The following is a 13306-nucleotide window of genomic DNA, read 5'->3' as shown; positions in this document are numbered from 1 at the left end:
CACGCAGCCCCCTAAAATGAACCCCTGCCCCTCCAACCTTTGCCCTTGTCCTCCTTTCTGTCCTCTCACACCCATAACCCACCATCCTTTCCCTACCACTTCTAATCCTACCATGAAGGCCTTCCTAAGGGCTGGCAAAGTGGCTTGTTGAGGAAAATCGCTTGGCTCATAAGCCTGATAGCCTGACTTTGGTCCCCAGAACCTACATAAAGAAAGCTGGATGCGGCCGGCAGTGTGCATCTGTGATCACAGGAGAACCACCTGGAAACCTGCAGGCCGGCCACCCCAAGGGTGCAGATCCTGCCTCAGAAACAAGAGAAAGGAGCAAACCAACCTCCAAAAGAGGTTGTCTTTGCACCACACACGTGCCACAGCCTATGCGCTCACACACGCACGCACACACACACACACATGCACATGCACACGCACGTGCACAGGCAGACACAATAATCATTATTAATAGTGGTGCACGCATTTAATCCCAACACCCGGAGGCAGAGGAAACCCAATCTCTGAGGCCAGCCTGGTCTAAGGAGTGAGTTCCAGGGCAGCCAGGGCTACACAGAGAAGCCCTGTCTCGAGAGAAAATAATTTTTTTTAAAAGCGGGAAACATTCGATTAACTAAATGAAGGGTTTCCCTAAAGCCACCTACTTGCAGGACAGCAACACTATCCCCCAAATAGCCAGAGGACACACAAACCTGAGACCATGCGCTCTGCTCACTATAGTTCATGGCACATGCAGCCCTCTGGAGAGGAGACTACGATGGCCTTCTCTGGGGTACTCACCGCCAGCACCGTACCAGGGATACCTCCTCCCGGCAAGCACCGTCCCTGGAGCACCCACCCGCAAGTGCGTGTCTCAAGTACTCACACCAAATACAACACACGCGGTACCTGGCAATCCGGTAACGAAATCACACCTATCTTGCCTCTTGCCATCTCTGTCTTCCCATCTCTGGTGATCACCACCTCCACAGGGTCACTCTGAAAACCAGGGAGCACTGTGCCTGCACTCACGAGGGAAGTGACAACTGTGCCCCCTCCCTGAGCAGGCTTCTTCCCCTCCACTGTTCAGTACCAAAGAAGAGCAAATTTCGAGCCTGCCAGTGGCCTCCTGAGAGACCAGTACCCTTCCATACTAAGTGGCTGTGCTGTCAGTGCCTTTGGGACGACCTCAAGGCCACTGCTACACGCCAAGGTGGGTGAGCCACAACTCCTCCGGGGCTCCCCTCTTCCTGAGTTGTCATCTATTTTGGTTTACTTGTTTATCTGAGTTAGATCTCTCTGTAGCTCAGGCTAACCTAGAACTCCCTTGTGTAGCCTAGGCTGGCCTCAAACTGGTGATCCTCCTGCCTCAGACTCCCCAAGTGCTGAGACCACAGGTGTACTCCATCACAGTAGCTCCAAGGCACACCTCTAACTCCCATTTCCCAGCCTCACCTGGGCTAGGTGTGGTCCTTTCCTCTTGCCCCACCATCCCCACAGAGGACCCAGAGTAGGCCCAAGCTGGAGCAAAGGACAAAGGAGGCCAGGTACCCAAGCGATAAATGGGACAGGGCCCAACAAAGATTCCTCAGGAATCATGATGAACAAAGAGAATAGAAAACAAAACAAAACACTGAAGTCAGCAGGCCTCTGGGCAGGAGTGGGGGGTGTTTGTTACACGGCTAGTCAGCCCTGGCTGACACATCCTCCAGGTGGGCCTGGATCAAATAAGTTTATTCATTTAGCCCAGCCAGGGAGCTAGCATGAGAAACAGGGAATCCAGATCTGCTATCTTCAACTACTCTTGATCTCTCAAGAGTCCAGGACAGTCTCAGGACTTCCAAGAAAACCAACAGAAGTCCAGGTGCTTGTTCCCCACGGGTGACCTCTCCTGAGCTGGACCCGGCGAGCCCAGCCCCAGCAAGCACCTGCTTCCCAACCTGATTCCTACAGGCCCGCCCACCAGCAGACTGAAGGAGGCAACTCACCGGCCAAGTTCCACAACCTCATTCTCCCTGCTGATAACAACCAGGAAAACAACAGGGACCAAGGCCAAGACGGGAGGCAACTGTGTGGGGCACCCCCAGTTCTGAATCATTGCAAGGGTCTTTGGGCCACCTCCTTTCCATCAGCCCCTCCCCACCTGTGAAGCCAGTGTTAAATCAGAGGATACTAGAACCTGGGGTTCTTGAAAGCTGGTTATTCACTAACAGAGTTGGCTTTAAAAAACACTCTGCCAGAGGGCTGGAGAGATGGCTCAGGGGTTAAGAGCACTGACTGCACTTCCAGAGGTCCTGAGTTTAATTCCCAGCAACCACATGGTGGCTCACAACCATCTGTTATGGGATCTGATGCCCTCTTCTGGTGTGTCTGAAGACAGTGACGGTGTACTCGTATACATTAAATAAATCTTAAATTGAAAAAGGAAAAAACATTCTGCCAGGCTGGGTAATTTAAGACCCTTTCAACACAAATACTACCAAGCCGCAAATCTATTCTCCAGTCTTTACTGGGAAGGAGCTGAGCTCTCAAAGAGGAAACAGAGAGGAGAGGAGGTGGGGAAAGAGGAAAGGAGAGAGGAAAACTAGTCTGAAACTTTCTGGAACAAGCAACAGGCTATACCCAAGAATACTCTAGATGCTTGCTGAAAAAAAAAAAATTAGGGTGAGGGATGAGGAGACAGGGTCTCATTATGTAACCCGGGCTAACCCCAAAATTGATGTGAGTCCTCCTGTCTCACCCCCTTAAGTGCTAAGATTACAAGATTTAATAACTAAACAATAATTAGGTATGGTGCACAGCACGCCTTTAATCCCGGCACTGAGGAGGCAGAGGCAGGCAGATCTCTATGAGTTCGAGGCCAGCCTGGTACGCACAGAGAAACCCTGTTTTGAAAAAACAAACAAAAACAACAACAGGCCCCAGGAGAGGAGGGGAAAGTGAACACTGAGTGGTTATTAAGTACCAGCCGGGTAATTTATAAATTCCCTCTGGCCTCAGGGGCCTTTTGCATCTGTCCAGTCCCTTTGCCTGAAGAGCCCTTCCCCCAGAGAGCCATGCCACACCTTCTCTGACATACAGACTCCCTTAAGCCACCAGCTTACTGGCCTTACTGTTTGCCGTCTCCCAAGAATCCAGAACGGTGGCATTTATCTGCTGAATTGCCTCCCTTAACCCCAGACATCAAGGCTGAAAGGAAGTCCTCACAATCCTCCCGCTACAGATAAGGCAGGCAGTCATCTGGGAAGCTGCAGAGGCAGGATTCCGGATCACCTGTCTGATGTCAAGTCTGTGTTCACACAGAGAGTCTGATCTCCTAGCTCTCTTACCATGCACAGCATAGCTTACACATGGCAGAGGTGAGGAGGTGGATCCTTAAGACAGGAACAACTTCAATCCCAGAAGCCTTTGCTTCAACACCCGCCTCAGTCTGGGGCTACACACACACATACACACACACACACACACACATACACACACACACACACACATACACACAGAGCAGAGAGACAGAGACAGAGACAGAGAGAGAGAGAGAGAGAGTCCTTTTTAAAGGTGTGCCCATTCCTGGACCACCTGGTGATACACCAGCTACGTGTTCACCAGAGAGAGGAGAAAGGAAGAGAAATTCTCACTCCCGCTTTCTCTCTCATAGGGCTTAGCCACCTGACTGACTTTCATCCTGAGGAAAACAGGAAGGCAGAAGAAAATGGGGCTCTCGGTTTAAGCAGCCCAGACTCTGATCCTCAGATTGAAGATGCAGGTAGCTGTCAAGAGTTATCTTCCTTCCCTCAGCTCCTGGTGGCAGGGCTGGCAGACAGACCCCTGTGGGAACTCACTTCCTGGTGACATTCAGCCAGACTGAAGCATGCCCCGCCCTGCCCCCAAGAAAGCAGGCAAACATTTAAACTGTTAAAACAGTTACAAACTGCGCTGATAAAAATGAGCATTGCCAACAACTGAGAGGAAGCTAAATGCCCAACGACCGACCGGGGAAGGGGATGGGGAGTGGGAGAGGGGGAGGGGGGCGACACTGATCTGCCCATGACATTAGTACAGTACACTTCAAGATGGGGAAATTACATAGCAGGGCGAAGAGAACAGGGCAGTCACACATGTGTGGATCTAAAGTGAACTCCAAACACAGAGTCTAGGAACCAGGCAGAATTGTGTGCTCATGTCGAGAGTGCCCTGCAAGGAAACCCAAGAAAACACACAAACAGGGTTGGCCTTGAAAGATGACCACTGAGGACTCTAGAAGCATGAGGTAAAGCTGCAGCCTTTTCCTGCATCTCGGATTCATTTGGTAATGGACTCGCTGATTCAACCACACACACACACACACACACACACACACACACTCTCTCTCTCTCTCTCTCTCTCTCTCTCCTAGAGATGATGCTTTTTAAAGTACCCCTGGAGAAATTCTTTGGAAACAATCTTACGGCCTCAACACAGAGGAGTTCAGCAATGACCCCTAACTTTCCCAAGTACTCCGTGTACCTCAGGTGACTGTCCCCTCTTTAAACAGCAAGAAAAAAATAAATAAAAATGTTTTCTGGTGCGAGGGAGTAGGAGACAAGTTTATGTGTGTGGAGGTCAAGAAAACTTGCAGGAGTCTCTCGTTCCACCGTGTGGTCCCAAGAACCATAGTCGGGTAGTAGGGCTTGGCTGCCCATAATTCTTCCATTTCCACAGAGCTCATTCAGGAGGCTCTCATGAAACCTGTCCCTGACTGTGTGCTGGCTGTCCTACTACCAGAACCAGTGTCAACATCTGAATGACTACCATAACAATGAGGTGAACTGTCACCCTGCACAGGGGACAAAGTTACACAGTCAGGAAGTTACCACCTCAGGCTCCAGCCCTGGTCCACGTGACTACAGTAAAACCCAAGTTTGTTCTGCCCCGCTGTGGGGGCACTGCAAGGCTACGCTACCCTGCAAGAGCTCCTTTAATCCTTTAATCAAGGGCGTAACTAGACCATCTCAAATATCCATTCCAATGAAATGCCAGGCTGGTCCCCTTGGAGAGAGGTGAGGGAGAAGTGGCCGGTGGTGGGTACCCTGGGGCACTCTGCCTTTGGAAAAATTCAGCTCCTGTGCTCCCCACAAAATGCCCAGAAAGTCCCTTCCCTCTAGGAAGTGAGCAAACCAGACCACACACAAGCCACCAGGGGTCCCAAAAGCACAAGGCTCCCCTGTAGTCCTGCGGGAGAGCACCCAGCAAAACACCTTCTACCAGGAAGGGCACCAGCGGCTTGAGCGGTTCTTAAAATGCACTGGCTTCCTACAGGCCACGCCGCCTGGCCACAGAGAACGCTGTATGCTCGCTCCGTCCTATCCGTCCCTGCCCGCCCCCCCCCATTTCTGAACACACAACAACTACCTAGGAAACAAATTTGATGTACTCCACTATCTACCTCGTGACATTTAAAAAAAAAAAAGTGCTTACTAAATGGCAGAATCATAAAAGGAGGAAAGGATGGGCGGACAGAGGAGGGACCTACGTGGCAAAATAGAAAAACATTAGCTCATACTCACTCCAGCGTTCCTGTGTACAGAGATGGGATCCCTGGGGGCTGAAGGGGTTTTTCATTCTCAAGGAAAAAATAAAAAAAATAAATAAATAAATAAATAAAACCCAGCACCTGGAGGTGACACTCAGCTAGAAAAGGGGGCCACACAGTAGATCTCAGAAGCACGTTTTGCTGAAACAAAATCCCAAGTTCCCCGGAGGGAAAAGAGCCATGGACGGGAACAACCAGATTCCCAGAGATGTAGGAGCCTAGCAGCAGTGCAGAGAACGGACCGACCGGCAGCCCTGGAGGAACAAGACTGGAGAATAAAGACGCCTCCTGTCCCTTGTGTCCGAATCCCGGCTGGGCGAGCGGAGAAAGGGCTTTGGGGATCAGACCCACCGTTCTGAAACCGCTTGTTTGGTTTGTGTTTTGTTCCGGTTCGTTTTCAACGGGCGAGATGAATGAAAGGTAGGGGTGCTTTTTTTTTTTTTTAATTCTCCTTTTGTACCTCTTCGGTGCAGTGGAAACAAAGGCTGGAGACAAAAGACAAACATATCTAGCAGGTGATCAAATGTAGCCGAGCAGCCAACGGCAAGATGGATGCCTGTCCTCTCCCGAGAGGACACTTCTACAAAAACCTGGGCTCGTTGTAGGGTCCAACCTATGCCGAGGTAGGCAGACACGCTGAGCCCAGGAAGGCCCAGGAATGGGCAAGTACAAGTGAGGCATGAGAAGCCACGGGGCCCTTCCTCAAAAAAGGTCTAGCCTCTGTCCCTCAGGAGTGACCCCCTAGAGACGCTGGAGACCTCTTTGTTGACAAGCATTTTGGTTCCAAAGGATCCAAAGTCTCTTACGTCCATCAAACCTGGCCTTGCTTCTCTGCAAGGGTTTAATCAGTAACCGAAACAGTAGACAGCACAAGGCAAGCTCTGACTTGACCCCACGGAGGGCAAAGTTTACAGCCAGGTCAGGGGAGGGGTGTAAACACCTCAGACATCAGACTCCCTTTTAGGTCTCCCGTCCTCAGGGAACCAAGAGACTTCCACACTCAGTGTGTCACCAGCTGGAAAGCCATTGCAGAAGGGTCTGAAGGACCCCAGAAACTTGGCTTACACCCCAGCACAGGTCAGCTGGGGTCCAGGAAGCCTCTCTGTCCCTCACGATTCAGGTGTAGACAGCAGACTCAGTGGATGGTTTGGGCAAAGGAGTGGATTGATTGTTGACAGATTTAAATCCAGACCAGTCACTCTGGGTCCTGTTCCTGAAGTTCACCCCACTAACTGGATAACCCCCGGGCAATTCTAAACTGAGCTTCTTATAGGCAACGTACACCTCACCCCTCTGTGAGGCACACTTCTACATGGGCAACTCAAGACTGGGCCAGGGGCTACAGATGGTTTTCTGGGAATGAACTGCACTCAAATTCACCTTTGTTTCATTTGAGCAAATATTTCTCAATACAGTGGTTGGGCCGCACTATAAAATGCAGACAGGTTACATAATGCCCAGGCCTAAGGGAACCCCAAGGAGGCTCCTCCACTTGCCAGGGAGTGGACACAAAGCAAATATCTCGACATGGGACAAGATCCCAGCAGCAAACCCCAACCCCACCTCTGGCCTGGAGGCCACTGCTCCAGACCCTGGAGGCCACTGATCCAGGCCCTGGTGGCCACACCTCCATCCACAAAGGCCCTGGGGGTTGGGGGAGCCCCACACCTCCACTAGAGGCCTCCACTGGAGCCCCCCTCCCCCGCCAGACACCCCCACAAAGCACGAGTTACACTGACGGAATTCCCTCATGCCAGGTGAGGAAGGAGAAAGGCCGGAGGATTACACCAGCCTGGTTTCCAGTTCCTTTTCCCTTATTTTCTAATACACAGCAAGGCTCCACCAAGACCAGACGTGCACCTCAGATAACCCGGGGCCACACACGGGACTCAGGTGTTCCTCCGAGGTATCCCACACACACCTCAGCCAGCATGGATGGGCAAGGGGTTCCAGCTGCTGGAGACTCCCTGGGCTGATTCCTTTCTGCTCTCTCCCAACAGACAGACCTCTTGAGGGAAACTAGGGGACCTCCACAGGCCCAAGATCAGCTAGCCACACAGTGACTGTGCCCCAGAGGGCCAAGGAATGTCCTCTCCTTCCTATAGCAGGTCACTGTCCGTCCCTCACAACTACTGTGCTTTGCTGACAACCCCTTGACATTTTGAGGGATGGTAGGAAAAAGAACAGAGCCTAAAAGGACACCCCCCAACCCCCAACTCAGCCAGGTACTAATGCGAATGCCAAACTCGGGGTCTCCAGAGCCCAGGGAAGGTTACCGGGCACCTCTGAGACCTGAAACCCTCGGGACTGGCCAATCAAATGGAGATCAAGGCCGAGGCCTATGACTCAAGGCAGGTTTAAGAACACACAACAGTCTGGGAGAAGACCGGGCCGCCTCCCGGCAACCCTCAATCCTCCAGGGGACAAAGTCTGCAGTTACTGCACCAACATGCCCACAGCCTAGAAAAAAAATAGGTGCTTTGAGTACATCAGAGCCAAAATTCAGAATAAACGTCTTCCTGTAGCACAAAGGGGTAGGGGAAGTAGACTGGAGGAGTAGGGTGTCTAGGCTAACTTTTTCCCCCCTCCCCATTCCTAGGAGCATGTGTCACAGTCCGTGACACACCACCAAGGGAACACGGATGCCGAGCAGTGTCTACACACGCTACACATTTGTGGCATGCATGTAAGCAACACCCTGTTTCCTGGCTGGGCTTTCTTGGCACAGGTGTGAGCACAGCGGTGCATTCTGCCCTCTCCCATGATGTTTAGTAAACACCACGGAGCCTACCATGGGGGGTACGGCGCGTTCTAGACAAGAAGGGGGGCCCCAACAAAGATAGGTCCCCAAGCGCCAGGCTAAGGCCCAGCCAGAGCCTGTATTTGAAACTGCCCTTGTTGGAAAACACAAAGCATCCTGTTTAGGCCCTGCCCACCGCCCCCACTCCCCCTCCTCGACCCCACCACAGCTGTCTGTCCCCAGGAGGAAGAAGGCCACCATTTGCAGATTCGATTTCCGAAAGCAACTAGTAAGACCCTCCTTTCTCCATCTCATCCAGCTGACCTGGCCCTGGCCACACAAAAAAAAAAAAAAAAAAAAAAAAAGGAACTGTAACAAAACAGGACGCAGCCACAAAACATGCTTACACACGCTCCACAGACAACGCAAGGGCAGGCTGGGCAGCCCAGCTTCTTCTACCCAGAGAACTTGACTATCCCAGGGTCTGAGCGGGTCCAGGACCTAGACCCCCCTTCCCCCCACCCTCCAACCTCCTAACGTGCGAAGGAGATTTTTAGAAAGGGCAGGCACCCGGTTTTGCCTTGCCAGGCCCGGCAGAAAAAAAGAAAGGCAGGCTAAAGCAAGCGCAGGAGTTGCTTTCTGGAAATTGTTGGCGCTGGGGGGCAGGGGGGAGTTTACGGTTTTTTATGGAGGAGAGGGTTGCGTTTTGTTTTCTCCTGTAGCACAGATCCAGATGGGCAACGAGTTCAGAAAAGGAACAACACACCACTATCCTCAAGGCCCAGTCTAGGGTTCACCAGGGTCCCAGCCATCGGAAACGCAGGCGCTTAGGCAAAAGTCCCCAAGCACTCAGCCCGGGTGGGCTAAGTGTCCAGGACACGAAGGAGGACTCCCATAGCCTGCCTTGGAGGATCAAGTCTAGATGTTCCAGCCCAGGTCCGGGCGCAGGCCGGGACTAGGGGGGCGCGCTCTCGGGGACAACCAGCAGGGCGCCTCGGTCCCGGGGGACCCCAGCTTGGGGAGCCCTACGGCCACGCAGGGCCACTCACCGTGGCGGATGCCAAGCTGTTGTCGGCCAGCGTTAGGTGGTGCGGCTCCCAACGCCTCAGGAATTTGGAGGTGAGGATCTTGCTGAGAAAGGTCCGAGGGTGCCGGATGACACAGACTTGAATGTCGCCCTCCTGCAGCAGCTTGTACCTCATCCCGTTGCAAAGCAGCAGGGCCCGGCGGCAAGGCACGGCGCCCATCACCTTGGTGCCCTCGGGGGCCGACACGTCGCTCCCTAGCAGCGGCTTGGTCTCCTCGATCTGCCGGGGGTCGCCGCCGCCCGAGCTGCTCGTCACATCCATGGCCGCGCCAGGGGCGGGGGCCGCGCGCGCGATCGCGGCTGGCGGGGCCAGGCCGGCGTGGCCCCCGCGGAGGGGTCTGCACCCCCACCGCCGGGAAGGTGGGGGCGTGGGCTGGGGGCGCCCGCGGGACGGACGGGAGCGCGCGGGGCGGGCGGTGCGCGCGGGCGCTTCCTGGGCTGCTTCCTTCTAGCTGCTGGGGCGCATGCCGGCGCGAACGGGGTTAGCGACTGCGGCGAGGGCGGCGGGCGATCGCGGGGCGCAGAGAGGATCGGGTCCTCGGGGGGGCGGGGGCGGCGCCGGTGACGGCGGGCGCGGGCGTGTCTCGGCCTCGCGCGGGCGCGCTGTGCGGTGCGTGTGTCCGCGTCCGTCCGCGAGTGTGTGCTGCGGGCGGGGGCCGCGCCGGCTGCCGGGGAGATTGCGGGAGGCTGGCGCGCGCGATTGGTCCCCGCGGGGTCATGTGCCCGCCCTCTGACGTCAATGGCGGCAACAGCGGCTTCGGCCTCCCCGGGGCGGGCGGAGTCGGGGATGGGCCGGGCCCCGGGCGGGGACTTGGTGGAGGCGGGCATGGCCCGACGGGAGGGGCAGCCTCTGGGGAGGGGGCCGGGGTTGGGCAAGCGCCGACAGTCCCCGCGCCGCGCCCCGGAATGTGGGTAGTGTTCGAGGGGACGTCACGCGGGCCGCGCCCCCGAGGGTGCACAGCTGAGCCCTAGCCCTGCGCCCCTAGCCACCACGCCATCCTGGGCCGGGCTTGGGAAATAAAGTCTGTCCATGACCAAGAGGATGCCGACTGTCACTTCCCCTTCCTAGCTGGGCTGAAAGCTGGGGTTCTGCCCGCTGCACCCCAGACACCGCCTCTCCAACCCAAGCTGCTTCCTCAAGGTTGGCCAGATTGGTCCGTAAAACAGTTTCTTGAGATTGAAATTGTTCCTCCCACAGAGTTATTCATGGTTGCTCACCACTACAAAGCCCAGTAAGTACTCAGGGGGCTGAGGCAGGAGGATTGCTGTGAGCATGAGGCCAGTTTGAGCTACACAGTGAGTTTCAGGCCAGTCAAGACAGAAGACCCTGTTTTTAAAAACGAAATAAGTAAAATATAAATAAATAGGACTGGTGTGTATCTCCAGTTGTCAGAGTGTCTGGCATGCACAAAACCCTAGATTGGTTCCTGAGTTGTAACTACATCACTCCCTAACCCCACAAGCACTAAGGAAGTAGAGACAAGCAGACTTGAATTCAAGGTCATCTTTGACTGGGCCGTTCAAAGCCATTTTTAAAAAGAATCTTAATAAATTTTTAAGAAAAGATCCCCTCCCTCTTCTGAAATAGCCTCACTGAAGGCCTCTCCTATGGTCTTTGACACTTCCCAGACTTTGCTTTTGCGGGGGCTGTTCTGGGAGAGAACACAAACCCTCAGTATCCTGAGGAGAGCCACTCCTGGAATCTCAGGTGACAACTCTCCCCCTGAGTGATCCAACTGCCTTAGGTTCCACCCACACCACAGGCCACTCCAGAGTATCAGACTAAACCTGGTCAACCCTGGTCTTGAGTTCCCATGCCTATCTAAGAGAGACTCACATCAAATGGGCCAGCGTGACAGCTTGGAGACAGTTTTTTAAAAGCCCCCTTCTGGCACTGCTGGGGAGGGGCTCTGCTTCATCTCTAGTCTTCCCCAAGTCAAACCTCTAACACCTACAGCCGGGCTCTGAAGATGGTAAAATTGTTTGCTGTGCAGAGTATGAAGACACAAGTTCAAATCCCCAGAATTCACAAACACTAGGTCAGTGGCGTGTGACTATAATCCCGGCGCTCCTGCTGCAAAATGGGACCAGAGAAAAGAAAAAATTCCCCATAAGACCATGGGCCAGCTAGTTTGAGGTACACAGAGCCCTTGCATTAAACAAGGCGAGAAACAAAAACACCCAAGATCGTGCTTTAACCTCTACACAAGTGCTGAGGCATGCACACGCGTGCATTCACACATGAACATGCACACAAGTGTACTATGCTCACACAGGAGCCGCAGCCGCTCTCTCTGCCTATGTGTAGCAAATACCCCAGTAATGAATACAAGTGTGTTTGACCTATGTTCAAGTATATAGTGAGTGACACAGAAAGTTCTTAGAATCCCTGAGATGCAACTGTTTGAGCACACCGGCTCTTGAATGCACACTAAGAACATCCATCAAGGGCTTGGAAGAGGAGGCAGCAGGTTTCAGTCTGCCTCCCTCACTAAGCAAAACACTTAGCCAGTCGTGATAGCACCAGTTTGTGAGCCCAGCACTTAGGAAGGCTGAGGCTGGAGCACCATGAGGATGGAGCACCATCTTCCTGTTTTGTTTATGGAAACAAGGTTTCTCTGTGGGCTACATGTCTTCTAAAAAAACTCACAATCTGTCCATGCTGGAGATAGGTGAAAGTTTTCCCTGTGCCCCAAGGGAGATACTATTAGTCGGGCATTTTATTCAAGTGCCAAACTTCAACAGGCTTGTAGAAACCATTGACCAATAAGAGCAAACCCTAGCCCCAAACCCCTGATATGAACATGGGCAGTGGTGATCAAGAACCACCCTCCAGCCGTTTTAGAGGTGGGGTTAGGTCCATGCAAGCCTCTTTTGAGTTCTTGCTATCTGTGAGCCTAAGCCAGGTAATGGGTTATTAGTAGCTGTTATTGTCGGTCACAGTGGCCCCTAACCTCCTGAGATCTGCGAGGATACTCTCAGCATGCATTCCTACAGATAAGGACACGGAGCGATTGAATGGCCTGTCGAGGCCCTCAGCTAAGTCAGGATGGGCTCAGAGCCCAGGAGCCCTGCAAACATCAGACAGTGACCACATTGTGCTTGGGGCTGGATAAAAGAGGAGCAGCTAACCCAGGTAGATAGAGTAAGTACGACACTGGGGCATGTGTCCCTGCTCCAAGAGAGCTTTAGAAGTCAGATGAAGAGACTCAAGAGGTACTCAGTAGTCGAGAATGCTTTCTGGCAAAGCGGTGATGCTACACATCTTTATTCCCAACCATCGGGAGGCAGAAGCAAGCGGATCTGTGTGAGTTTGAGGCTAGCCTGCTGTACAGAGTGAGTTCTGGGACAGCCAAGGCTACACAGAGAAACCCCGTTTCGAAAAAAAAAAAAAACGAACAAAACAAACAAAAAGAATACTTTCTGGTTTTGCAGAAGGCCTGAGTTTGGGTCCCTGAACCCACATAAGGCAGCTCAAAACCACCCGTCTGGGGGTTGGGGATTTACCCAGCAAGCGCAAGACCCTGGGTTCGGTCCCCAGCTCCGAAAAAAAGAAAAAAACAAAAAACAAAAAACCACCCATCTGTCACTCCAGCTTTGGGAGAGCCACAGCCCTCTACTGGACTCAAAGAGCACCTGCACTCAAATGCACAGTACACACACACACACACACACACACACACACACACACACACACACACACCATTGAAAATAATACATTGGGTTGGGGATTTAGCTCAGTGGTTAGAGCGCTTGCCTAGGAAGCGAAGACCCTTGGTTCGGTCCCCAGCTCGAAAAAAAAAAGAACCAAAAAAAAAAAAAAAAAAAAAATAATACATTTTCTTAAAAGGAGGTGTGTGTGTGTGTGTGTGTGTGTGTGTGTGTGTGTGTGTGTGTGTGTTTGTCAGGATGCAGAGGCAGT

General features: G+C 53.1%; 1 protein-coding gene across 1 annotated transcript in view; it reads right to left on the bottom strand.

The window, feature by feature from the left end:
* The window catches only part of Cmip (c-Maf inducing protein), a 205635-nt gene extending 195921 nt beyond the window's left edge, over window positions 1-9714 (bottom strand). Inside the window, exon 1 of the mRNA XM_032887960.1 lies at window positions 9347-9714. Coding sequence (XP_032743851.1) covers window positions 9347-9646 — 300 coding nt within the window. The 5' untranslated portion in view covers window positions 9647-9714. The remainder of the gene's footprint in view (window positions 1-9346) is intronic.
* Window positions 9715-13306: the final 3592 nt, after the last annotated feature.

This window comes from Rattus rattus, chromosome 17, assembly GCF_011064425.1.
Source record: "Rattus rattus isolate New Zealand chromosome 17, Rrattus_CSIRO_v1, whole genome shotgun sequence".
In the NCBI taxonomy this organism is placed as follows: Eukaryota; Metazoa; Chordata; class Mammalia; order Rodentia; family Muridae; genus Rattus; species Rattus rattus.
Note: the sequence above shows the minus strand (reverse complement) of the source record. Positions and strands in the feature narration are given on the sequence as shown.